Genomic DNA, 24,827 nt, shown 5'->3' on the forward strand with positions numbered 1-24,827 from the left:
GTACATGAACACTTACACAAATGCACATCAACATTTTCTGTTGAAACTCACACCAGCTAGAAAATGTGGGAGCCAAGACTCGGTCAATCCCTGTAAAGGAAATTAAAAAATGTTGCAATGGAGTGTGTTCAAAAGATTTTAAATAAAATTCATTAAAATCAAACAAACCAAAGTTTATGCATTTCCAAATAAATTGATTTAAATCGCCACTTCTCTGGGACAAGTATTGCATTCCTTTAATACTTTAGAGCAAAAAAGACAAAAAAAGAGTACTCAAATAGTTACAGGCCAGATCTAAACTCATGAAAATTGTTTATGCCTATAGCAATACTTTAGTAGAATTCAGTTGAGTCCAACATGAGCAGTGTTTACAACCTCAAAATGCATTAACAAAAAACAACCAACAACAAAAGCAAACTCCAAAAAAACCCCAAACAAACAACAAAAAAAACAAACCCCAAACCAAACAAATCAAAAGCCAAGCAAGCTTAAAGATGGCAGAGTCTGGGGGCAAAAGCTGTCTTTTCTCTGGGTGAAGCAGACAAGGAAGCCACTTAAATTCTGCCCTAGGTAAAAAATTAAAAAACTCAAAAAGTTAAAATTATTCTCTTTAAAAGCTTCCCTCCAGTCAAGCAGATTGTAATGGAGTTTTGAAAAAAAATCCCTTATTTAATATATACATATCTTGTACATAGAATCGAATCCTTTAGCTTTTACAAAACTAAAGGGTATTAATCTTTTATCTGCTTCATGGGGAATACCAACACTGTTACAAATGTGTAGAAACCAATGGAGCCAAAACAAAACAGATTAATCTTATTTATAGCAAACATTATGACTTTTGTAGATGTATGAAAACTAGTAACAAACTTAAAATTACCCTAAAAAGTATGTTATACTATTTTCTTGCTTAAAAATTCAACAAATTATTTTTAGAAGTATATAAAAGTACAATGAAAGCTGTTGTAATTCATAGTCCACCCATGGAAAAAAAAAAAGTCAGTATTCCCAGATTATTCAGTGGGAGCAGAGTTAGAACCTTTGGGGTGAGTATGTTGCTGTGTCTCTGTAAGCTGTTTATGAAAAAAAAAAATTATGAAAAAAACCTGCATCTGTTCTTAGAACTGCCCAGAGTGTCCAACTGCAACAGCCAGACTGCAGGGAAGAACTGCCATGTGAAGTGCTTAACCAGCATGGTCACTGTGCTTAGTACAGGTTGCAAAGTACTGATCGACAATGATAACATTTTCTTAGAAACCTGATATGTAAGTTTCTTGATGGCAGATAAAACCAACTTCTTTGAGCACATTTCAATAATGCTTCAGGTTGGCAGAAGCTTAGAAGTTCTGCCATCACTATTATCACAGACTTCACTCTCTGGTCTTCAAGATTTACGTTAAAAGCTCTTTAAGATTTCAGAAGTTTGAGTATCTGACTAATAAAACAGATCTATTCAAATTATTATATTGGGAACAATCACACGAAGCCTCCTCATTTTGATTAACATATGCGTGTGGAAACCAAACAGTGAAAGCTATTGCAGTAAAGTATTCTAGTAAATGCAACTGCGTAAAGTCATGTTATAGCTTACTTATCAAAGCTTCATTTATAGAATCATAGAATCACCAAGATCAGAAAAGATCTCTAAGATCATCTAGTCCAACTGTCCACCTACCATCAATTTTGCTCACTAAACCATGTCCCTCAGTACAACATCTAATCATTTCTTGAACATCACTAGGGATGGATACTCTATCACTTTCCTGAGCAGTCTGTTCCAATATCTCACTCCTCCTTCTGAGAAGAAATTTTTCCTAATAGCCAACCTGTATATCCCCTGATGCAACTTGAGACCATTCCCTCTTGTCCTACAATTAGTTACCCAGGAGAAGAGGCCAATCCCCACCTCACAGCAGCCTCCTTTCAGGCAGTTGTTAAGAGTGATAAGGTTTCCCTTGAGGCTCCTTTTCTCACAGAATCACAGAATCACCAAGGTTGGAAAAGACCTTCAAGATCATCCAGTCCAAACATCCAGCTAACACCAATAGTACTCCCTAAACCATGTCCCTCAACACAAAATCAAAATGTTCCTTGAATACCTCCAGGGTCGGTGACTCCACCACCTCCCTGGGCAGCCCATTCCAGTGCTTGACCACTCTCAGAAAAGTAGTATTTCCTAACGTTCAGCCTAAATCTCCCCTGGTGCAGCTTGAAACCATTCCCTCTAGTTCTATCACTAGTTACACGAGAGAAGAGGATGACCCCCAGCTCGCTACAACCTCCCTTCAGGTAGTTATAGAGAGCAATAAGGTCTCCCCTGAGCCTCCTCTTCTCCAGACTGAACAATCCCAGCTCCTTCAGCCGCTCCTCATAAGGCCTCTGCTCCAGACCCCTCACCATTTTTGTTGCCCTTCTTTGAACACGCTCCAGGGCCTCAATGACTTTCTTGCAGTGAGGGGCCCAAAAGTGGACACAGTACTCGAGGTGCAGCCTCACCAGTGCTGAGTACAGGGGGACAATCACTTCCCTGTTCCTGCTGGCAACACCATTCCTGATGCAAGCCAGGATGCCATTGGCCTTCTCGGCCACCTGGGCACACTGCTGGCTCATGGTCAGCTGAGCATCAATCAATACCCCCAGGTCCATTTCCTCTACACAGTCTTCCAGCCACTCTGCCCCAAGCCTGCAGTGTTGCCTGGGTTACTGTGGCCAAAGTGCAGCACCCGGCATTTGGTATTGTTGAACCTCATCCCATTGGCTTCAGCCCAGCTATCCAGCCTGTCCAGATCCCTCTGTAGGGCCTCACTACCCCCAGGCAGATCTACACTTCCAGCCAACTTGGTGTCATCCGCAAACTTACTGAGGGTGCACTCAATGCCCTCATCAAGGTCATCAATAAAGATACTGAAGAGGACAGGCCCCAGCACCAACCCCTGGGGTAACACCGATCGTGACAGGTCACCAGCTGGATTTAGCTCCATTCACTACCACTCTTTGGGCCCAGCCTTCCAGCCAGTTCCTTATCCAGCCAAGTGCATATCCGTCCAAGCCATGGGCTGCCAGCTTCTCCAGACCAAACAATCCCAGTTCCCTCATCTGCTCTTCAAAAGGTCTGTGTTCCAGATCCCTCATCATCTTCACTGCCCTTCTCTGGACATGCTCCAGGGCTTCAATTTCTTTTTGGTAGTGAGGAGCCCAAAACTGAACGCAGTATTTGAGGTGTGTCTCTCTTACCAGCTGCATCAGGAGGTTATCTCCCACACATTCTAGAAGCCTCCTATACTGTTTCTTTTATGCTGTATTGTATTTTCACCATATATCAGGAAAGTTGAATCCTCCATGAGAATAAGGGCTGGTGATCGCACAACTTCTGCCAGCTGCTCATAGAATGCCTCGTCCATCTCTTCATCATGGTTAAGTGGTCTATGACAGATCCCCAGGATATCATCCCTGTCAGCCTTCCCCTGATCCTTACCCATAGAAACTCAACCTTATTATTACAAGCCCTTTGAAACACTCAGTGACACACTCTCTAGCACAGAGAGCCATGCCACCACCTCTCCTTCCTTGCCTATCTCTTCTGCAAAGCTTATTGCCATCCACTGTAGTCATGAGAGTGATCCCAGTCTATTTAAGTAAGCTTGTCTGGTGCATGATGTCTTCCACTGCTCTTGTGTGTTGCCTATTCTGTGTGTATTGGTATAGATACAGTTCAGTGGAGATATTCATCTCTCCCCTAACCCCAAAATTGTTCTCTCAGGCTCATCGCTAGCAGGCCTGGTTTTTATTCCATTCCCATTCACACCTAGTTTAGGGCCCTCTCAACAAGCCCTGCCAGTGCCTGGGTTAGAATCCGTTTTCCCCTTTGAGACACGTGAGACTCAACTGCAGACATCAGACCAGGCACCGAGTACATTTCTATCATTCTTACACAGAATCTATCATTTCAGTGTGTGAACTTTAACACTGTTTCTTAAAAACAGCAACTTTCACAACTTCCACTCTGAAACAGTGGTTATCAGACGAAAAGTAATCATATCAGTGTATATTTTTCCTTCCATTGTTTTTAGATCAATCTCTGCTATTGAATCACAGCAGGTAAGAAGCAGTTTACAGTTATCTAAATCTCTCAGAACCTTTTTCTTAACAAAGAACATGTCAAGTTTTGTATTTAAACAAACTCTTGCCAAAAGTATTAACACATTGATCAAAATGCCTGCCTTTCCAGTCAGACCTACTCAATCTAATCACATGTGCTCTAAATACTATTTTATCTAAGTGCCTCTCAGAAAATCAAATGTCTTATTGCAAAAGTCTTCAAAAAGTGTGGGCCAGACCTTGAACAAACATTCCATCTAACTGTCCAGTCTTGTCCTTAAGCTTTGGGTTCCTTGGAAATTACTCTGGAAACAGTTAAGTTACTGAAACAGATTACAGCTATTTGCTCAACAGCTCAGAGTAGCGTGAACTCTACAACCCTGAACTGGATTCAAGACCTAGCAGGAAAACATGATAATAAACAGGAAATAAAAAAAACTAGAAAGGTTTTTCTCATGTGAATTAAGTGGGAAGCAAGCTGCTGTATTCCATACCCGGTTGAACAATTTTACGATTGTCACATACATTTTCAGACTTGGGATATTTAAACTTTTGTTTTATAAGGACAGTACCAATACTAGAATAAAACACAAAGCCAACTGTAGGTGGTAAGTGTAGTTTACTAGTGGCCATTATTGACTGAAATTGTCTGAGTGCACCACATACTGCTTTGATGATCTCAAGAAACAAACAAAAAATAGGTGCTTTCTTACTCAAGCAACTGCATTGAGGATTAATACCAGAATCCTCTTTATAGCCATCCTGGACTTCCAGTTCCAAAGGAAAATAGGAATATCCATATTGTTCCTAAATACCACCCAATGAATGGTATCAGACACAACTTACCCTTGCAGGAGACAAAACAAAACATCTCACTAGGCAAATTAAGTTCATCTGATATTTCTATTGTTGCTTGGAAGCAGGACAATTCTTGAATTCCCGTATTATGAAAAATAACAAATTTTGTAAATGGCAGCTCAGAGTAATAGAACACCATTTTTTCTGTGCAAAATAAATAGATACATATTTCAACAATTTAAAGTAAGATTTCCAATGCTGGAGAAGTTACTGCAGTTATTTGTAACCATAGCTACACACACACTGGGAAAGTGGGAGGAGGATTTTAAAGTAGAGATAATAACCAAGCCATGTTAACAGTTTGGAAGGGACCTTAAAGTTCATCTGTCTCCAACCCCTCTGCTGTGACCAAGGATTCGTTCCACTAGACTGAGTTGTGCAAAGCCATGCAGGCATACTCAGAACCACTGTTGCCATACTAATGGTTAGGTTCAGTTTTAGCAAGCTGCTGCTTTTGTTTACATGTTGAGCTGGACAATATGTGGAATGTACCATTTCAGATGCTGGTTTGTAGAAGACAAAGTACATCAAGCTCTTTGCTTTCTAGCAGATTTAAAGTACTGCAATATTTTTTAATTCTAGGCTTTGTTTTCTTTGAGAATAAAAACAACAGCACAGCTCCCTATCAGTAATGAGCCTCTGAAATGCTACAGACAAAAATACTTACAAAACATTATTCACCTGTATTATAATGAAGTGATAACAATTAAAATATATGAGCTCTTACAAGGAGTGTTCTGCTTCTTGATTTTACTTACAGTATGTAGATATGTTTTAACTACAATATCTATAGCTCTTAATCAAGATAATGAGGCCCCTCGCCCACTATCGGAATACTCAATCAAAGGACTAAATCCTGGAAGACTGCCAGGAACACAGCCACCTCACTGGATGTGCTAACATTAAGATTTTTTTTTCTTCCCATGCACTGTCTGGACTGCTCAAGCAACTCAGAATGGATTGTGTACACTGAGCAAAGAAACAGATATTGCTGATCAAAAGCAAATGCTACGCATAGTGCATATCTCCATTTTGCAGAAGCAAAAGTGGGCAATTCAGTGCTGGAAAAGGTATCTATAGCTAATCAGAATCTAGATGCTGCTCCAAGGTATAGATGCCAACAATTGCATTAACTTATCAATTAAAGCCCTCCACAGGGAGAAGACCTTGGTCTTGGTCTCTGCTGCCAGAACCCTTCTTTATATTCAACAGTAAAACAGCTGAAATAGTTTTGGCTGGCTGCTGAACAATCCAGGCTAATGAAATATTCTAACCAGCATAATTTTAAGGCATGAACTTGCAGGACTGAGACATTGGAACTCAGATGAAAACAAGCCCTGCAGCCAACAGATTTTAGGCCTCTGGACTTCTTGTATATGTACAGAGTGACTCGGAATGACAAGAAGCAACTTGGTGTTGGATCAGTTCCTGCTGCTGAGTTTAAGCAAGACTCAGTCACTAACTTGTTCCAACTGAGACAATTCTGAGCAACAGGCAGACAGAAAACCAGCAAACTAGAAAACCTTGGAATCAATTCACAGGTGAATTCAAACATTTTGAAAAATCAGAGGCTGAACAAGGTTTGCTTGAAGCAATTTTAGAATCAAAAGCTTCAAGCATGCTAGAGTTCTGTTTTCAGTGCCAAAGTCCTAATTGGTTTAAGCCCTATAAACAACACTGAGTGGAAAAATATTAACACGTTTGTGCTAACGGATCAAAGAAAAAGTGATTTCCCAAGGCTGCCTTGGCAAAAGAAACGAAAACTGAACACACATTTCTCACGGCCTAGCCCAGCATTTCCATCAGAAGATTCTTTTTAAAAGATTTATTTCCCAGATAATCTTACCAATAATGTACTGTTCTCTTACTCCCTCCTCCATCATGAGTGGGTTAAATTATCATCTAAGAATGCCCTAAAAAAGACTGTTTGCTCTTTGATTGTGCTAAGGAACCTAAATGTAGTCTTTCCTTGTAGATCACATTTTCTGGATGCCTGATAAAATCTGCTGATTTGCTCTGGACTCTTTCCAATTAGTACACATCTTCTGAAGTGCAACAATTCAGATTAGTTTTGGGCACAGCACCAGGCACATCACTGAGAATGATGATTATTAAAAACCTTCTCAAAACATATCAGTCTGGGCACTTACAGAATACACAAGATCAATGTAAAGAAAAAACAAGAAAACCTTTTGGAAATGCAAATATCCCAAAAGAGTTCTATCACCTACTGAAGGTTGATGGAAAACAAAGTCTAATTGTTATTCAGATGCTATCTGAAGTCACAAAAAGTGCAAATTGTTGACATATTTTGGCAAAGCCAAACAGCAGACAAAATAGGGACAATGATCAAGTTATAGTGAAAGAAAAACAGCCAGTCTGTCTTTACAAAATCAGGAATCAGAAATATACAGACCAATATCAAAAGCTGCCATAAGCCTAAGAAAATAAAATAACATAATCTCTTGATATTCTGAATTCAACACAGAATGTCCAACTCTACAGAAATTTTGTTTGAAGACAGCATTGTATTTATTTTAAGTACCATGTCTGAACCTTGGGGGGAGAGGGGGGAGGGAGCTGTATTTTAGGAAGTATTTGCTAACATCTACAAAGTTAATACTATCTGCAATAGATTGATTTTTAAAAGATTAAGTGTAGGGCAGATGAAACCATATTTTATCTAGATATGTTGGGAGCAGTTTCTCCTTGGCTAAGGAAAATGATGCTCACTCTACTCAATGGCTTCTCCTTCTGTAACACAGTGACTTATGAATCTAAGCATAACATGCCAAAATTTCAGAAAATAATCAATCAGTTCTCTGTTATGGATGAAATCCACCAACCTAATGGAAGTTATAGCTATTTGAAATGGACATGTATATTTTTATAATGGTGCCCATTTATACATTAATATCTGCCCACTCTCTACTGTCAGGCATGCTTTTACAATGTTAATATAAAAAAAAAATACTCAACAATGAAGGGATCCTATCTCAGAAAGAAGACTAGATAATAGCCAAACTATTGGTCAGCAGAAGAAAAACTTGTTCTGTGGAAAGAAAACCTCTTGTCAAGATCAAACTTAAGTTGCAGAACAAAATCTGAGATGCTTTTTGTCTTCTGAAGACAATGTTGAAGAATGGCTACTTCCTACATACATGTATTTAGTAGCCTATATAAAGATATGAGTTATTATTACCAATTATAAGAAAAATAATTAGGATTGCTTTTTCCATATTAATACAATATCTCATTCCTGCTTTCTTCCAAGCTGCAAGCTATATAAAATTAATAAGCTGCTTCCAGCATGTCTTACTCCCATTCAAAACCAGTGTATAAGTAAATTTATCATATTTCTTGCCCTTACTGTCTAAGTGAACTTTGACAAGTATGTGAACAACAAAGATATATAAAAGAAAAATAAAACAACAAAATCCAACACAACAACAACAACAGCAACAACAACATCAACAAAGGAATTTTGAATGACACATTTTGCATTAAACCATGCAGGAAAAAAGATACTAAACTCACAAAGGTCTTACAGGCCAGCAGTGCAAGAGACAGCCCTTAAATAATTGAAAAACTGACAATGTTGAAGACTAGAAGAGATTTTAATAACTGATAAATCTTGGGACAAGGAGTCAACTCCTCTAACTAATGATTACAAAACTCTTTCGAAAAGATAACTTGGTTTTATTCTCCTGATTAGAGCTTATCAAGCATTCTTAGTTATGTTGGTCATAACAATAAAAAGTTGCTTGCATCTCAGTATTATTATCAATTATTTATTTTCAAGTATTTCAGTATATTAAAAATAATAGTTAAACTAGAATCTTTTAAAATATATGCAATTTTTAACTTTTACACTAAATCTGTATTTTCAAGCTTTGTTTTATAAAACAAAATGCCCTCTCATCTCCATTACAAAGTAATCTAAAGATGCAATTACCACATCTTACTGCTATTTTCCAAGGTTTATGTTAGCTATTTGACCACTGGCAGTGCAGCAAACACAGCTCTTGAAAAAAGTAAAGTAGTAGTGTTGAAACAGCAAGTCCTAGTGTGTAGACCACTACTGTGCACAGTGTCTTAGGGAAGAAATCTGGTTCAGTTACACCAAAGTGCTAATGTAATTGAACAATAAGAGATTTCCACAGCTTTGCAGAAAGCCCAACCAGTTGTTTGCTATGAGCAAACTATTTCAGAATAAGTTTGAATCATCTCTGTCTTAGAAGGATATTACTTATGCTTAAATATCTCCACTTCCTTCTGCTCTTCTTTCTGTTTCCCTTTCAAACTGTGGCTGGCCTTTAACCTTCCTGAATGTTTAAAATCATTCAAGTTCAAAGCAAGTAACTATTAAAAAACTGTACTGTCGAAAATTAGATGAGTTCTCACTTGATTGATACGTGAATATTTTATCTTTTTTGTTTCACTGAATTACACTTTCATTATTTCTTTTCTTTTTTCTGGTTTATTTTCATAAAATAGACATGAAAATAATCCTGTATCCCAAAACAAATCAACAAACTTGGTCTGTGATTTCCCTGAAAATGTGTGGATTAGCATTTTCATTATCAAAGTTAATGTGATACATCCTGGGAAGGAGAGGAAAAAACAAGACTTTTACATTGGAGAAATACAAGTTAACCCTCTCTCCCCCGACATAGTTTTTTTCATTTCACTCATAAGAAAACCTGTACCATGGGAACATTGGCCTTCCTAACCAACTTTGTAATATTATTACATGTAGATAGAATGTTGAAGCACTTTCAAATAAACTGTTGATTAACTGATAGTTTGTATTAAGAAACACCACTGGAAATTCATTATTGCCAGTAAAAGTTAACAAATTACATGTAATTTGGAAAAAAAAATCTTTAAAAAAACTGTGCACCAGCTACATTTCATGTTTTATTGCCTACAATAATAATACTGTGTATGGACAGAAACCTTACAGATTTCTGTTATTCCAGATGATCCACCTTCTCCCACTTTTCTGTTTTTCAACTTGGTGTCAGTTTTTCTCCTACTAATCAGCCCATGAAGATAAGATAGTGGTGGGTAGTACTGTTTTCTGAAAATAAAAACCAACCCTGAGCCTGTATTCATAAAGCAGTCTTTCTGTACAAAGTATCTCACACCAGTTTTGTAATCCACACAGTTCTTAGTAAAAAGCCCCTTAAACACACAATAAAACAAATCTATTTGAGGTTATTTCCCATATGTTTTCCAAATACTTTAGGATATAGGAATCTATACTCTTGAAAATTCTGAAGAAAGTCTTGCCTATGAAATCTTGCATCACACAGAGAAAGAACTATGGATTAATTTGGATTTTCTAAACAAAAATTCATGGGCTTTCACTTGGAGTTCACTTTTGGTCATGACATCAAAAATATCTGAGAGTACAGCAAGAAACAGTACTTGGAATTCGCTGAATCACAGAATCATAAAGTGGTTTGGGTTGGAAGGGACGTTTAAGATCATCTAGTTCCAACCCCCTGCTGTAGGCAGGGACACCTCCCTCTAGACCAGGCTGCTCACAGCCCCATCCAGCCTGGCCTTGAATGCTTCCAGGGAGTGGGCATCCACAGCCTTGTTCCAGTGTCTCACCACCCTCACGATAAAAACTTTCTTTCTGATATCTAGCCTAAATCCACACTCTTCCAGTTTAAAGCCATTTTCCATTTTACTTGTGACACTGCCAATATTTTAGTGATCATACAACAGACTGTCCTTCCAAAGCCATTGGTGTCATCCAGGTGAATGCAAAAGATAAAAACAGTGAAGAACACCTCTATTTCAAATGTGTCTTTTGTCTACCTGTTAGATTTGTGCTAAAAAATTCTACACTTTAAACTGAGCATGCAGAATGTGAAAGTAAAACTAAAATACATTTTAAATGCTTTTAAAGAGCAACAGTACATTGATTTCTATGGTGAATATGCAAGTGTTTTTCCATATTAATATTTAAATAGTTGAAATACTCCTGTATAAGTCATAAGTGTTAAAAATAACCATTCATAAATATTCTTATTCCCTTTGAGTCTAAAAGATTTTAAATAGCAAATTAAGTATACATGAGTATAAATTTTATATCTCTTTTTAAAATATGAAACATGCACAAATTGCTAGTGAACCTTTAATTACAATCTGGGGATAATATCTTGTAGCTGCAGGAAAACTGAGAATAATAGGAAAGCTTAAAGGGGTATAGAAATTTCTAAGTTAAACATTCTCTATTTTTATTAGCAGTTTAAGTAGTCATGGGAGGAACTGTTCACCAAGATTACTATCTTCTACTATGGGTGTGTATTGCCTTAAAATTAAAATGCACATACCTTAAATATTGGAATTACACATAAAGAAAAATAACAGTACTACACTGCAAGTACTTGATAAAACAAACAAGCAATAACAAAACTGCACCAAAATACCAAAGCTATCATATTAGAACACATTGGAACTGAAGTGTATTTTATTTACTGACGTATATACTGTATGTTGGCCTAAGTTTTATCTTCAGTTCAGGAAAAGAAGAGATGGTTTTCAGAAACAAAAGGAGTACCTGAAGAAAAACAGGATTTGAAGTTAAGAATCCAAGAAAGGTCAGAGAGGCAGGTCTGGAGAAAACTGAGGTTTACCTTAGAAGAAAAGAAAGTCTTAACAAGAGTTGTGTACAGAAAGGCAACATGCAAGTTTTATATCAGAAGAAGAGAGAATTCAGCTCTGAAAGAACCATGAACATGTAAAAACCACTGTAATGTTCAGAGAACAAAATAGATGGTTAAGTCTCAGAAAATACTGAAAAGAGCTGAAGATTTGGATTTCTTAGTTTTTCTGATTAGTGCTCAGGAAAGGATCAGGAAACTTGCAGCTCAAACTCATGGTTTTCTTAGGTAATGCACTCACAGTTGATGGACACAAATTATGTTCACCTGAGAATTTTTGGTTTTGCTACTTAAAGAGCTCAATAAAGGAAAAAGCACATACAGTTTTTTTACAACAAACAGAAGCTTGATTTTGTGACTGTGGTCTTCAGCACACTATATTTCTCAGTCTTTTTAACTGAAGGATCACTTAATCTCTGGGGAAAGAAAAGAAAAAAGCACACAGCCACCCCCCAGAAAACAATCTGAGAGATCATCTTGTGCTTATTGTGCCAAAATAGTCACAGTGACTTTCTATTACAGACAAATACAAATGAAGACTCAAAAATTATCCAAATTTTTATTCTGGATGGCTTCCTGTTTAACGTTTCTTTCTGCTCCCCATTCTTCATTGGTTAATAATGTGCAGTTCAATGATGCAGCTTTTCCTTTTTTTCTGTAGCCCTTCCAAAAGACATCTTCAGAAGGTTTCTACTATAATCTGCCATCTATTTTCTCCAAGTTTGTAGGAATATAACAGTCTTTGAAGATAATTTGAAGTTGGCTACTGAATTAAAGTTATTATGAAGGTGTAGAGGAATTTGGTCAGTGAATACACATGCACTCAACATTGATCTTGCTTCTATAGAGAGAGACACTGACATTATTTTCCACAGTCTGAATTTATTTTTCCAAAATTCATTATCTGTTTACTGGGGATAAAAGAAACAAACACAAATTCTAGCTACTGAAATATGAATATAACAAAACAAACAATTCCTGTCCCCTTACTTAAATGCCTTCTTATACCTCATGCCTTCTGGACAGTACTATTTTCTTCCTTCCTACAGCTCCACACTTCTGTTGTGTGTTCCACACTTACTTCCATAAACTATAGGTAGAGTCCCTCATTCGCCATTACCTGACTTATCAGACATTTAAACAGCACCCAACTTGCTAATTAACTGCTCCCAACCTCATCCAATCTGAGCCTTGCTTCTAAGCTAGAAGTGCAGACACGCTTCAGAACAGCAGTTCTGCATGATACAAGGACATCAATCAGAGGATCAAAATTTTTCTGCTACAATTTTAAGAGAAGTGAATTCATATTAGTAAATTTCACACTATAACCAGTGTGAAAATAACACTTGATAAAAAGATACTATATGCTTTGTCTGCATCTCAAACACGTTCACGTAAAATTTGTTTTTCTAAGTTTAGAGTAGACTTCACTGTAACAGATTTTAAAAAAATCAAATGGGTAGATTCCTTACAGTGAGAAGAGATGTACTGATTTGTAAACAATTTATTTTCACAAAGTCTTATGTTCTACGATGCAAAAAGATAGCCCAGCTTTTGTGAAAACACTTTCACAAGTTGTTTTCACTGATTTTTGGGATTTGGCACACAAAACTCTATGCTTACATGAAAAAAGTAAGAAACGTGTTGTTAGTTCCCCAGTGCTTCAAGGACGAATAACATGAAAAAAAGAAAACATCATGGTACTGAAATGTACTCTCAAAAGATCAGAAGATGCTTGTACATAGGGGAACCTACACTTTATGGAACTGTAGATGAAAATAAATGTTTTTTACCCCACTGAGTCCTTCATTCATCCTCAAAAGTACAATTTTTGGATTAACTTCTTTTGGTCAGACACAGGAAGAAGATACTCATTTTTCTAAAATTGTAGGTAAAGAAACTAATATTGTCTAAGAGCAGAGCCAAACAGTTTTATTGATTTTTATGAACTGGAATCAGGTCTTTGCAATTTGTCATTTTTTAATTTCTTCACAAAGCTGCTTAAAAAACTGAATCATTTTTACGCAATCAATCATCAAATTCTTGCTAGGCATCAGGGATCACAGACTAGATAGAGTGTTATTGTGTCAGATACCATGTACATAACAGTAGAACCTGTTATTTCATACCTCAAATATGAAGCAGTATATGCATACCTGAGAGATGGGAGGAGATATGAAAGAGTAGATAATTGGAAGGTACTCTACCCAATACCCCTAACTATTCTAAAACTGGAAACTTTAAAAATATGCAGTAAGAATGATTAACATAGGATTCTATTTCCAGTATAATGTCTAAAAATATATACTACCACTGGAAGAAAACCCTGTCCCTTATTTGCCATATAAATAAGATATTTTCATATCTTTAAGATACATTTTACATAAATATATATATAAAAACACTACTTTTGGATAATAACATGCAGTCTTTCAGATTGTAACAACCATGGAATCAGAAAGAGAAATATGAGGAGACTCTGACAGTGTGCCAACAGTGCAGACATTCAGTTGTTACAGGGAGTGTTTATTGTTCTGGAACAGGAGCCAATATTGTGCATTCAAAAGCCATTGGTTATGTCTGAATACTGTTGGGAAGAAGGACCAAAACCTAAAACTTTCCAGCTGTTCCAGCTAAGTTCTCTAGCTGTAGTCTTGCACTACTCAGTGTGCCTTTGTGAAGCTGCAAAAAGAATGCACAAGAGCAGGTCTTGTGGTTGGCTTGGGTTTCTGAATCTGAGGAGGGCACAAAACACTGATTCCCTAGGTGCCAAGTTCTCTACACACAACGATGTTGTAAACCTAGCGATCCCTGCTGCTGCATCTCCCTCTGCTTCTGTCCTTATACTTCATGTTGATTTCAGACATTTGTGCATTGGGTATATCTCAAACATTTCCGTCTGATCCAGCCCACCACAGATTTCAGCTGATACACTAACGACTGTCTGGATCCCAAGCTTCTTAAGTTCACTGAAGAGACAAGAGAACTCCAAGCAGTGGACACTCATCTTTTATAACCTAGATTTTGGAAAAAAAAAATCCAAAATCCACGTCTATTAAATATACCAATTGTTAAACCGTGTCAGAAAATATCTAAAAACATTTAAGAATAAAATCAGTGTATGTTGGAGTCTATTTTGTAGATATCAATTATGAATCTGACTTTTCCATAACTCTCCAGAGTTTGCAAGGAAAACAAAATGCAGAAATACACCCAAGGAGATACAGTAATAATATTTTCAATGGACTCATAAATGACTATCAAGAATACTGTGTACAAATGACTTCTATATTGTATTTTAAATAAATCTTCATGCAGACTTATTTGTAAAGGTCAAACTTTGGTTGATTTATGTTTTGATAAAGCTTATGTATTCCAACCCCTACAGAGCAGAGCTTTAAGGCATAAAAGCAATTGAAGCAGCATTCATTCTTCCTTCAGCACTGTATAATAGAAACTATAATAGAAACTATAATCTTTACCGGCCGCAGAACAGTAGAAAAAAAATAAGGTCATTATATGCAAAATGAAGAAAGCTATGCTTATACTTTTTGTGATTCTTAACAAGCATAGCTCTTAAGTATAATTTAAATGTTTTCAGTGACTTTTCCATGTATGGATTACGAACATTATGCATATACTTTTATTACCTATTAACCCTAAAACTGGAAAAATTCACAAAGTTGAAGAATCTTGAGGTTGTATAAGACATTTAAAACCAAAATTGTAACATTAATGAATTTGTAACGTTTTGCTTTTGTAAGGGCATCAAATGCCTTTTAAAGAGAGAATAATTCTTGGAATGTCACTGTTACGCAGGGTGAGACAAATGTATGACAAAGCTTCTTTTTAAACAATGAGGAAGCAAGCCAGAAAAGACCACAGCTTGTGTACAGAGTATTGTCTCAAGCCACTACACACTTTTCATATTTCATAAAGCAAGACGAAAGTGCTATGTATTTTTATACATGTAGACTATTTTGAAATAATAATGCTCATACTTTTAATGAAATGTCAGCATCAGGTTATTAACATGACCAACAAGCAAAGCCTAGGGAGAGTAGAATCGCAGAAGCGGAGAAATTAATGGCATATGTACACAGAGAGATACAAATGGTGCTGTCTCCTCCATCTCTCCTGTGCTGCTGAGAATGCAATGCTGCACCAATGAAAAGCTCCTTAGTATATATTTTTTTACCCATTAAAATTATTGCTACCTAAGTGTACTGGCATTTTTACTCTAGGTTTCAATTAGACTGCTCCACATCAGATAAAACAAAAAATAAATAAGTGGGAAAGATAGCAGACTCTGAAGGATTATAAAAGTAGTTTGTTTGAGAAAGTTAGTACCTAATTTGGGGCCCAGAACAGATGCAAGACTGTAGTTTTCCTTGAGTGTAATCTTTAGTTCATGAACATAAAATGTAAAAAAGTATTTATTGAATTCTGTACATCTGAAAACTTCAAAATTTTGCTCATGATGAACCTTGACAGCCTGCAGATCGAACCTCCAGTTTGTGGGAATGGAATGTTGCTTCTGCATTAGCTATTAAAAAAGGCAATTGGTTTGAAGAAGTAGAATATAATGTATTTGCATTCTGTAACTTATCCTTAGAAATAGTTGATTTAAAAACTAGAAATACTGTATATGTAAGCAGCACATTTTAGAAACACAATTGCTGAATTATGTGATTAATTCTTTCTTGCAAAACAGCAATAGTTGTTAAATGTTCCAAATAATGTGGGTATAGAGTTAGGGATTAGAAAACATATTGTAGGGTTGTTCTGCTAGGATAAGAAACTCCCAGCAAAAGAAAAACAGATTTAACAAACATCAAAGGACCTAGGGCCTCTACACAAGGCCGGGCTGTCTCACTCTCTGGGAAGGTTGGGATGTGACAGGCAGGCATCAAGATACTCCCCTCTGTCTTCCTTCCAAGCTTATCTCTATGCAATGGAGGACAAGCAGATATCCAGAAACAATGACCAAGGGTCAGAAGCTAATTAATTAATTGGAGGTTTACGCTTAGCCAGCGAAGATTTATGTTTGTCCAGTGTTTGTATGTCTAGTGAAGCGTCGAGAAGATTGTGAACCTAAAGTACTCAGCCAATGAGGAACTAGGGGAGAAAAAGATAAGCAGTGGGCAACAGGACATAAAAAGATGTAACATTGTTTTCTGGGTGCTCTCCTGCTTGCAGGAGGCCCGCCATTGCAGTTGCGAATAAAATCTGCTTTATCAGAGATACCGTCCTGAAAAATTATTTGGATATTTCCAACAATTTGGGTGCTCGTCCGGGATAATTATCACCTCTCGGGGGTCTCCCTCGCTGCCTTGGACAGGATAGGTGCATCGTGCTGATTTTAGTGCTCCTTTCTGGGTGGTGAGGTGACTCCTTGGGACAGCTGATAGGAAATCGAGACTGTTACATAAAGGACGGGCTCTGTGAAAGCCAACGGGCAGGTAGGCACAGGTGTTGGCCTTTGCTACCCAGTAACTTCTTGCACGGACCAAGGTAAGTGAATTTAATTCTTGCCCTGGGGGTCGGTTGAGACTCTGAGTGTGTGTGACTGAGATGCACTTTAGTGCGAAGCGAGTGTGGAGTTCTGCTTTGCGGTTCTGTTGTCCTGCAAGGGGCATGGCCAGAGATGGATGAAGCAACCGTGGTGGTGATGAAAGGAAGAGTCTCGGGAGGGAGCTGTTGGTGTACGGTACCCTGCACGCTTGACGAAGTGCCAGCAGTACACCCCTATTAATCCGAGAGATTGGGGTGTAATACAATGGAGGGATTGGGGTGTGGTAATGTGAGCTGGGTAGTTCATGTTAGCATTCCAGAGGGATGGGTAATAGGAGCTCCCAAGAACAGGGGAAAAGGGTGCCCAAAATTGTGCATAGAGATAGTCCCTTGAGAAATAAGCTTCAGAACTGGAAAAATAATCCCAAAGCCAGGGACAAGAACAGGAAAAAGATGTTTAAATATCGTGTACAGACACAGCTTAGAGAGCCACTACATGGAAAAACATTTTGACGAAAATGTGGGTCTGACAGAGATTGGTTTTGTCAGACTTTGAATTTGTACGTAAACAGTAAGACTCCTTTCTCTGAAAACAGAATTGGCTTATGCTGCTTAATGGGTGCAAAAAGTAAAACAGTTCCTCACAAAAGAGTCGAAGTTTGTAGGAGAAAGGAGAAGCAGAAAGATCATAAATGGGATCCCTTAGATAACTTCCCCCCCTTAAAGTTCTAAAGCAATGCAAGCGGCAGCAGTCATTGCAGAGGCAGGGAGTGGCTGTGCTGCTGATCCTGTGCAGGGTCCTAGAGAGAGTGAATATTCTTAATTAGTGAGGGAATTGGAATGGTTCAGATGGGACCTGGAGAATTTTCCTTTCTCTAATACTAACATTACTAAAACTTCAATATATCCTCCTAGGGGAGTCCCCTTAGGTCTAGGGGAAATAGGGTACGCTAATGCCTCCCCCTTTTTACTAGCAGAAATGTTAGGAATTTCAAGAAGGAAATGAATCCCTTAATTCAGGATCCTATAAGAGCAGCAGAACAATTAGATGAATTTATAGAGCTTGATTTCTAGTCATGGATGGAAATGATATTTATCCTGAATGTGTTGCTTACTATAGAAGAAAGAGGCGTGATTAGGTGGGCAGCTGTGCAAGAGTGGGAAATACAGAACAAAAGTTGGGCCCTGTGGGGGCTCGGAGAGTATATAGAAACAGGAATGGTTATGAAAAAAAAAAATTGGGAAGAATAATAGCTGCTGCACTAGAGCAGGACCTGGAAGGGCTCAAGGAGAGTTCTGCTCCCTGCAGATCAAAAGCAGTGTGCAAACTGCAGGGAAATGAGACATTAGCAGAGAAGCTGTACCAAGCTGAGCAGAAGGGAACTGTCTCTGATTGCAAAAGTTGAATGGGAATCTGGGAAGTTCACCCTAGCAGATTCACTGGTTAAATTGCAGCTAGGGGAGCAAGATAAAGAGGTTTATTTTCTGGTGGATACGGGTGCCTTTTACCACCTGCAGATGATTTTGCAACAGTACTAGGAGCTACTGTCCAAAAAGAGAAAGCCTACCTTTTGGGATCAATTAAATGGGCTGAGAAAACAAGTGGGAATACATAAATCCTTGTACATGCCAGTTTCTCCAAAACTGTTACTCTGGCAAGACTTATTAGAACAAATGAATCAGACAATAACGGAACACCTGACTGAGTCAGTCCTAGAGACTCGACTCCCCTGGACCAACTGCTTGCCTCTGGTACTTTTTCAAATCTGGGCAGCACCAAGAAAAGATGTGGGGGTTTCTCCATATGAAATGTTGTTTGGGTTACCATTTTTAGGAAAGGATAATGAGACACCGCAGTTTGAAACTAAAGATCAAAAACTATATACTCAGATTGTCTTCCTCATTATTGTCCCTCAGAATCCAAGGACTGTTAGCACAAACACTGCCTCTGGAATTTCCGATTCATCCATTCCAGGCTGGGGACTGGGTCCTGATCCAGACCAGGAAAAAGACAAAGCTGCAGTCGATTGGGAAGGGCCATTCCAAGTACTTCTAACAACTGAAACAGCTGCCAGGACTGCTGAGAAGTTTGGACTCACTACACTCGGGTAAAATCCTCCACTAACCCTGAAGTGTGGGAAGCTGTTGCCGTGGAAGATCCTCTAAAGATGAAAATCAGAAAGAAACTGTAAAAGTTATCATAAGCTAATCTGTAATTTTTCCTCAATAGTATTAGTGGGGAGTTGTTTAGTCTGTATAGAATTAAGGTACTCAAAGGGAATTTCTTTTTTGTGTGTGTGTTCTGTAGCAGGGTATATCCTATTCTTCATTATAGTAACGATTTAGAGATTTAGGATTTGACAATGATGATGGGGAGGAACAAATTAGTAGTTTTGGTCCTGGTAATAATCCACTTCAAGGAATGTCTTAGTCAACTGATTGCTTGGAAAAAGGATGACCTACAGAGAGGATCAGGAGGGTACCCTGTTAAGATTTGGGTGAATGTGACAAGAAAAGAAATGCCTCAGACTGTCACATTTGATGCCTGTCATTTGATAGCCTGTGGAAGCCTAAGTACTCAACGACAATTGAGTAATGAAAATAAATACCTATGTCCTGAACTAGGTATGAATAGGGGATCCCCTTGTAACGGGTGGAATAATGTATGGTGGACAACTAACTACCGAGGCTGGACATACACACCTGGGATATTTGATGCCTCGTGGGCACGTACATTGAAAGATCGAATTAGTATGTTTAAAGGGGTTGCCCAACCAGACTGCCAAGCCTTACAATGTAATCCAGTGGCAATAACGATTAACAAGGCTGACAGTCTTGTTAACATCACTTTTGGCCTTGGAATAGACATTCGTGGAAAAGATCCAGTAGCCAGATTCAGGATAGCTGTATGGGATTCACTCCCTGATCCTATTCAGAATGTCCAAGACAGGGAAAAGAGAATGGAAAATCTCCTTAAAAACCCTGAGGTTGTAACAGTTGCAGAAATAAAGGATCTCAGACAAACGTTTGAAACTGAGACAGGGCATGGGGATGTGAATACCTGGGTAGAATGGATTAAGTATACTGTCCAGAGTCTCAACCATAGCAATTGCTACGCTTGTGCACCAGGACGGCCTGTAGCCCAGGTGGTACCCTTTCCACTGGGGTGGACCAAGGATCCCCAGGGGATGCGATGCATGGTTGCCCTGTACCAGGAGAGAACCGCCTGGGGAAACAAAGCCTGTAAATCACTCTCCTTACTGTTCCCTCCAATGCCTGAGGTGGATGCCAAAGTCCCTCCTGCATTCTCCACAGCCATAGGTAACCATACAGCTTGCCTCTCAAGGCAGGGTGTAAGGGCTACCAGGCTTATAGGGAATTTCTCCCTATGCAGTGAGACTTTGAATGTTACAGAAGATTCAGCAGGGAACTATTCGAGATTGGGAATCTCTAGAGCAGATCTCTGGTGGTATTGTGGCGGGAAAATCTTACGGTCCACTCTCCCATCCAATTGGGGAGGTACCTGTGCGCTTGTTCAACTAGCTATATCATTCACTCTGGCATTCGAAAGACAGATGTCACACACACCCAGAAGGAATAAAAGGGGCTTAGGGGTGTCATTTGATGATGCAATATACATAGATTCAATTGCAGTGCCTAGAGATATCCCTAATGAATTTAAGGTGAGAAACCAAATTGCTGCAGGGTTCAAGTCACTGTTCTGGTGGGTGACAGCTAACAAAAACATAGATTGGATTAACTACATCTATTACAATCAACAGAGATTTATAATCTACACAAAGCAGACAAAAAAGGGAATTGTGGAACAATTGGATGCTACAAGTAGGATGGCCTGGGAAAACAGGATTGCTCTAGATATGATACTAGCTGAAAAAGGGGGTGTATGTGTAATGCTGGGCACCCAATGTTGCACCTTCATCTCCAGTAACACAGCCCTGAATGGTACAATACCTAAAGCACTGCAAGGGCTTACCACTCTTGCTGATGAATTGGCAAAAAATTCAGGAATAGATTCTTCTATCACTGGATGGTTGGAGTCCTGGTTTGGCAAATGGAAGGGGATGATTGTGCCCATATTTACTTCTTTGATTGTAGTAGCAGGAGTCCTGACGGCCATAGGTTGCTGTATTATCCCCTTTGTGAAGAGACTAGTACAATGATTAATCGAGACAGCACTACTGAAGCAAACAAGAACAGAGCCACCGCTATACTAGGATAAAATGATGGTATTAGAAGAAATGGAGAATGAAGAAAGTGAGGAAGAAGATATCTTTAAAGTTGTACCCTAGAAAAGAATTGCAGAAATCAACATTGTATAAAAAAAAAGGGGGCAGGGGGGAGGGAATGTATTTGCATTCTGTAACTTATCCTTAGAAATAGTTGATCTAAAAAAGTAGAAATACTGTATATGTATTTTAGAAACACTGTTGCTGAATTATGTGATTAATTCTTTCTTGCAAAACGGCAATAGTTGTTAAATGTTCCAAACAATGTGGGTATAGAGTTAGGGATTAGAAAACATATTGTAGGGTTGTTCTGCTAGGATAAGAAACTCCCAGCAAAAGAAAAACAGATTTAACAAACATCAAAGGACCTAGGGCCTCTACACAAGGCCGGGCTGTCTCACTCTCTGGGAAGGTTGGGATGTGACAGGCAGGCGTCAAGATACTCCCCTCTGTCCTCCTTCCAAACTTATCTCTATGCAATGGAGGACAAGCAGATATCCAGAAACAATGACCAAGGGTGAAGTATGGGTCAGAAGCCAATTAATTAATTGGAGATTTACGCTTAGCCAGCGAAGATTTATGTTTGTCCAGTGTTTGTATGTCTAGTGAAGCGTCGAGAAGATTGTGAACCTAAAGTACTCAGCCAATGAGGAACTGGGGGAGAAAAAGATAAGCAGTGGGCAACAGGACATAAAAAGATGTAACACTGTTTTCTGGGTGCTCTCCTGCTTGCAGGAGGCCCGCCATTGCAATTGCGAATAAAATCTGCTTTAACAGAGATACCATCTAGATAAATTATTTGGATATTTCCAACATGCTACAACTGCAATGTGCAAAAACTCAAACTATTTCAGTTTCCAAAGAGTTGTATCAGTGAAAAGAAGATCACAGAATCATAGATTATCCTGAATTGAAAGGGACCCACTAAGATCATTGAGACCAAAGCCTCTGAGAGCTCTGTCCACACACTCTTGAACTCTGGCAGCTTAGAGCCATGACCACTGCCCTTGGGTGCCTGCTGTAGGGTCCCAACACTCTGGTGCAGAACCTGCCCCACATCCCCACCCACCCATCCCCTATCGCTGACACACAGAGCAGAGCTCAGCACAGCCCCTCCGCTCCCTGTGAGGAGCTGCAGTTGTCATCAGGCCTCCCCTCAGCTCCTCTGCACTGCACTGAGCACACACAGGGACCTCAGTTGCTCCTCAAACACCTTGCCCTCAGATCCTTTCCCATCTCCACAGCCCTCCTTTGGCTGCCCTCTAATAGCTCTGATATTGTGGCGCCCAGACCTGTACCCAGCGCTTGAGATGAGGCTGCACCAGGCAGAGCGGAGTGGGACAATCCCTTTGAAAAGCCCAGTCTAAGATATTTCTTAAACTTCAACTTTACAGAACATCATTTTTCCCAAACTTTCTGCTTCTCCCATAAAAGAATGCATAAAGAATGAATAGTTTGGAAAGTAGCACTTCTATCTGCTTGCTTCCCTTTTGTTTCCTGAAGGAATCCACACACCCAAATCAGGCTGTTGGCACTCATGTTGTTTCTCAGAAACAACAAAACTGCTGGCAGTCACTTCAGGGTCTCACGCTGCAAGCTTTTGTTCTATGCAATTAACAGCGGCGCTGGGCGTTGTGACAGATCCTCAGAGGCCTTGTTTACACCCCAAAGCCCACGTTATCACCACGTTAGCAGCATGCTATACGCTATATGGTGTGAAGAAGCTATGCTGACCCTCAGCCTCATGCACGGGGGCAGCGCAGGCCCCTGTGGGCAGCCTCACACCCAGCCCGGCGCAGAGCCCGAGGTGTCGTGCGGGAAGGGGAGCTCGCACTGCCCTGATGCTCCTGTCAGCTGCCTTCCCCCTCCGAGCTTGCTCCCGAGGTGGGACGTGAAGGGAAGAAGCCCAGCCGGGCAGGTCCCGGAAGCAGCAGCCGCCCCCGCTTTATCTCTCGCAGAGCTGCTGGGTGCGCCGGCCCCGCACCTCCCGGAGCCCTCTCGGGGCAGGCGATTTAACCGCAGCCGCCCTTATCCGGCCCGCGCACGCTGCGCACGGACACCACCTCCGTTCCGGAGCGCGGCCCCTCCTCCCCGCGCGGAGCGGCTGATTCAGCGCACCCGGCTCTCTCCCCGCCGCAGCGCCCGACTTGGTTCAGCCCGGGGCAGGCGCTCGCAATAAGCCCTGTCCCCTTGGAAGAGCCTCGCTTCAGCCTCTCCTTTCTCCCTCCCACCGCCGCTGCGCACTGCTCGGCTCTGGCTGGGCCCGGGCGGCGGAGGAGGCTCCACGAGTTCCTGCTCCCGGGCCCGGGGCGCGCACACGGGGCTGTCCGGCCGGCGGGTGCGCGCAGGGGGTGCCGCGCGCGATCCTCCGATGCCGCGGTGAGATGGCATCATCCTGCGCGGCGGAGCGCGGCGCGGAGGGGTGAGCAGCCGGCGGGAGAGAAAGGAGAAGGAGAAAAAGGTGCGTGGAGGAGGCGGCGGCAGCAGCTGGGAGGCTGCGAGCCACGGTACGGAACAAAACAGTGCCGCAGCCGATCTGCCGTGCGATCTGGGCCGGTCTGAGGAGGAGGACGGCCGCAGCTTTCCTGTTTCCCCGCGTCCGCGGCGGGGGCCGGGGGCCGGGGGCTGCCCTGTCACGGCGCGGCGGGAGGAGGGCGATGGGCGTGGGGGTAAAATGGCGAAGGGCGCCGCGCCGAGGGCTCGCTCCGGCTTTCCGCCGTTAACCCGTCGTAGCCCCGCGCCCCGCTGCAGGGCGGCGGAGGGGCATGGCGGCTCCCGCTTTCCCCTCGGCGTTGGCAGCGTCTGTGTGAGAGCCCCCGGCACGGCCTGTCCGCGGAGGGAGCGGGATGCCGCTGTCAGCCGAGCACCGCGTTCCTTCCGTCCGAGGGCTGAGCGCCGCCGCTGTCAGCGCCCGGCTGGGATGGAAGAGAGGAGGGGGAGAGGCGGTGTGACGGCCGGGTTCACCTTCGTGGGGTGGGAGTGAGGAGGGGGGCGAGGAGCAGGAGGAGCAGTGCCCCTCACGGCGAGCCGCTGTCACCTTCCTGCGTGCGCGCCGGGAGAGGTCACCGCTCGGCTGTGGCTGTGAGCGCGGCTGGGGCCTCCGCGTGTGCGTTCAGCTGAGCGGGTTGTGTGGGCGTCAGGCCTCAGAGGACCTGTTTGTGCCACTTATCTTTCTTTGTGTTGTGGCAAGAGATGTTACAACTTGGTCTCGCTGTTAGTTTACCTGGGTTCTGATTTTTTTTTAGTTGTTTGTTTGTTTTTAGGAGGGGTGGTAGAAGTCTTATATTTGGAACAGGACCAGTTGTCAGTTCTCAGCCAAGTTAAAGCAGGGTGATCTACCTCTGCTTCCAGATCTGCGTGTTGTTTAAACTGTACATCAGAGAGAAAAGGACCGAATGCCATCTGATTTTAAGGGGAACTCCAGTGTTTG

At 40.8% G+C, this 24,827-nt stretch overlaps 2 protein-coding genes and 1 pseudogene across 6 annotated transcripts in view; 2 read left to right on the plus strand and 1 right to left on the minus strand.

The window, feature by feature from the left end:
* Positions 1-2,272: 2,272 nt before the first annotated feature.
* Positions 2,273-17,275, minus strand: LOC149918658 (uncharacterized; annotated as a pseudogene).
* LOC116227583 (uncharacterized) lies at positions 16,332-22,175 on the plus strand. Its single transcript, XM_031590955.2, has 2 exons — positions 16,332-17,150; positions 19,068-22,175. The coding sequence occupies exon 2, from the start codon at positions 19,514-19,516 to the stop codon at positions 21,329-21,331; it is 1,818 nt and encodes a 605-aa protein (XP_031446815.2). The 5' UTR covers positions 16,332-17,150; positions 19,068-19,513; the 3' UTR covers positions 21,332-22,175.
* Positions 22,176-23,146: 971 nt separating this feature from the next.
* Positions 23,147-24,827, plus strand: part of WWP1 (WW domain containing E3 ubiquitin protein ligase 1) — a 60,882-nt gene continuing 59,201 nt past the window's right edge. The window contains exon 1 of one of the 5 annotated variants that reach the window (XM_031590959.2): positions 23,147-23,904. The gene's annotated coding sequence lies outside the window, so the exon portion shown is untranslated. The remainder of the gene's footprint in view (positions 23,905-24,827) is intronic. The other 4 variants (XM_031590960.2, XM_090137779.1, XM_031590961.2 and 1 more) reach the window with 4 other exon arrangements.

The sequence above is a fragment of the Phasianus colchicus genome, chromosome 3 (assembly GCF_987193195.1).
Source record: "Phasianus colchicus chromosome 3, bPhaCol1.hap1.1, whole genome shotgun sequence".
Lineage (NCBI taxonomy): Eukaryota > Metazoa > Chordata > Aves > Galliformes > Phasianidae > Phasianus > Phasianus colchicus.

What these genes read in the sequence shown, in the direction of transcription:
- LOC116227583 (XM_031590955.2), top strand. Translation starts at nt 19,514, where the DNA reads ATGATGATGGGGAGGAACAAATTAGTAGTTTTGGTCCTGGTAATAATC.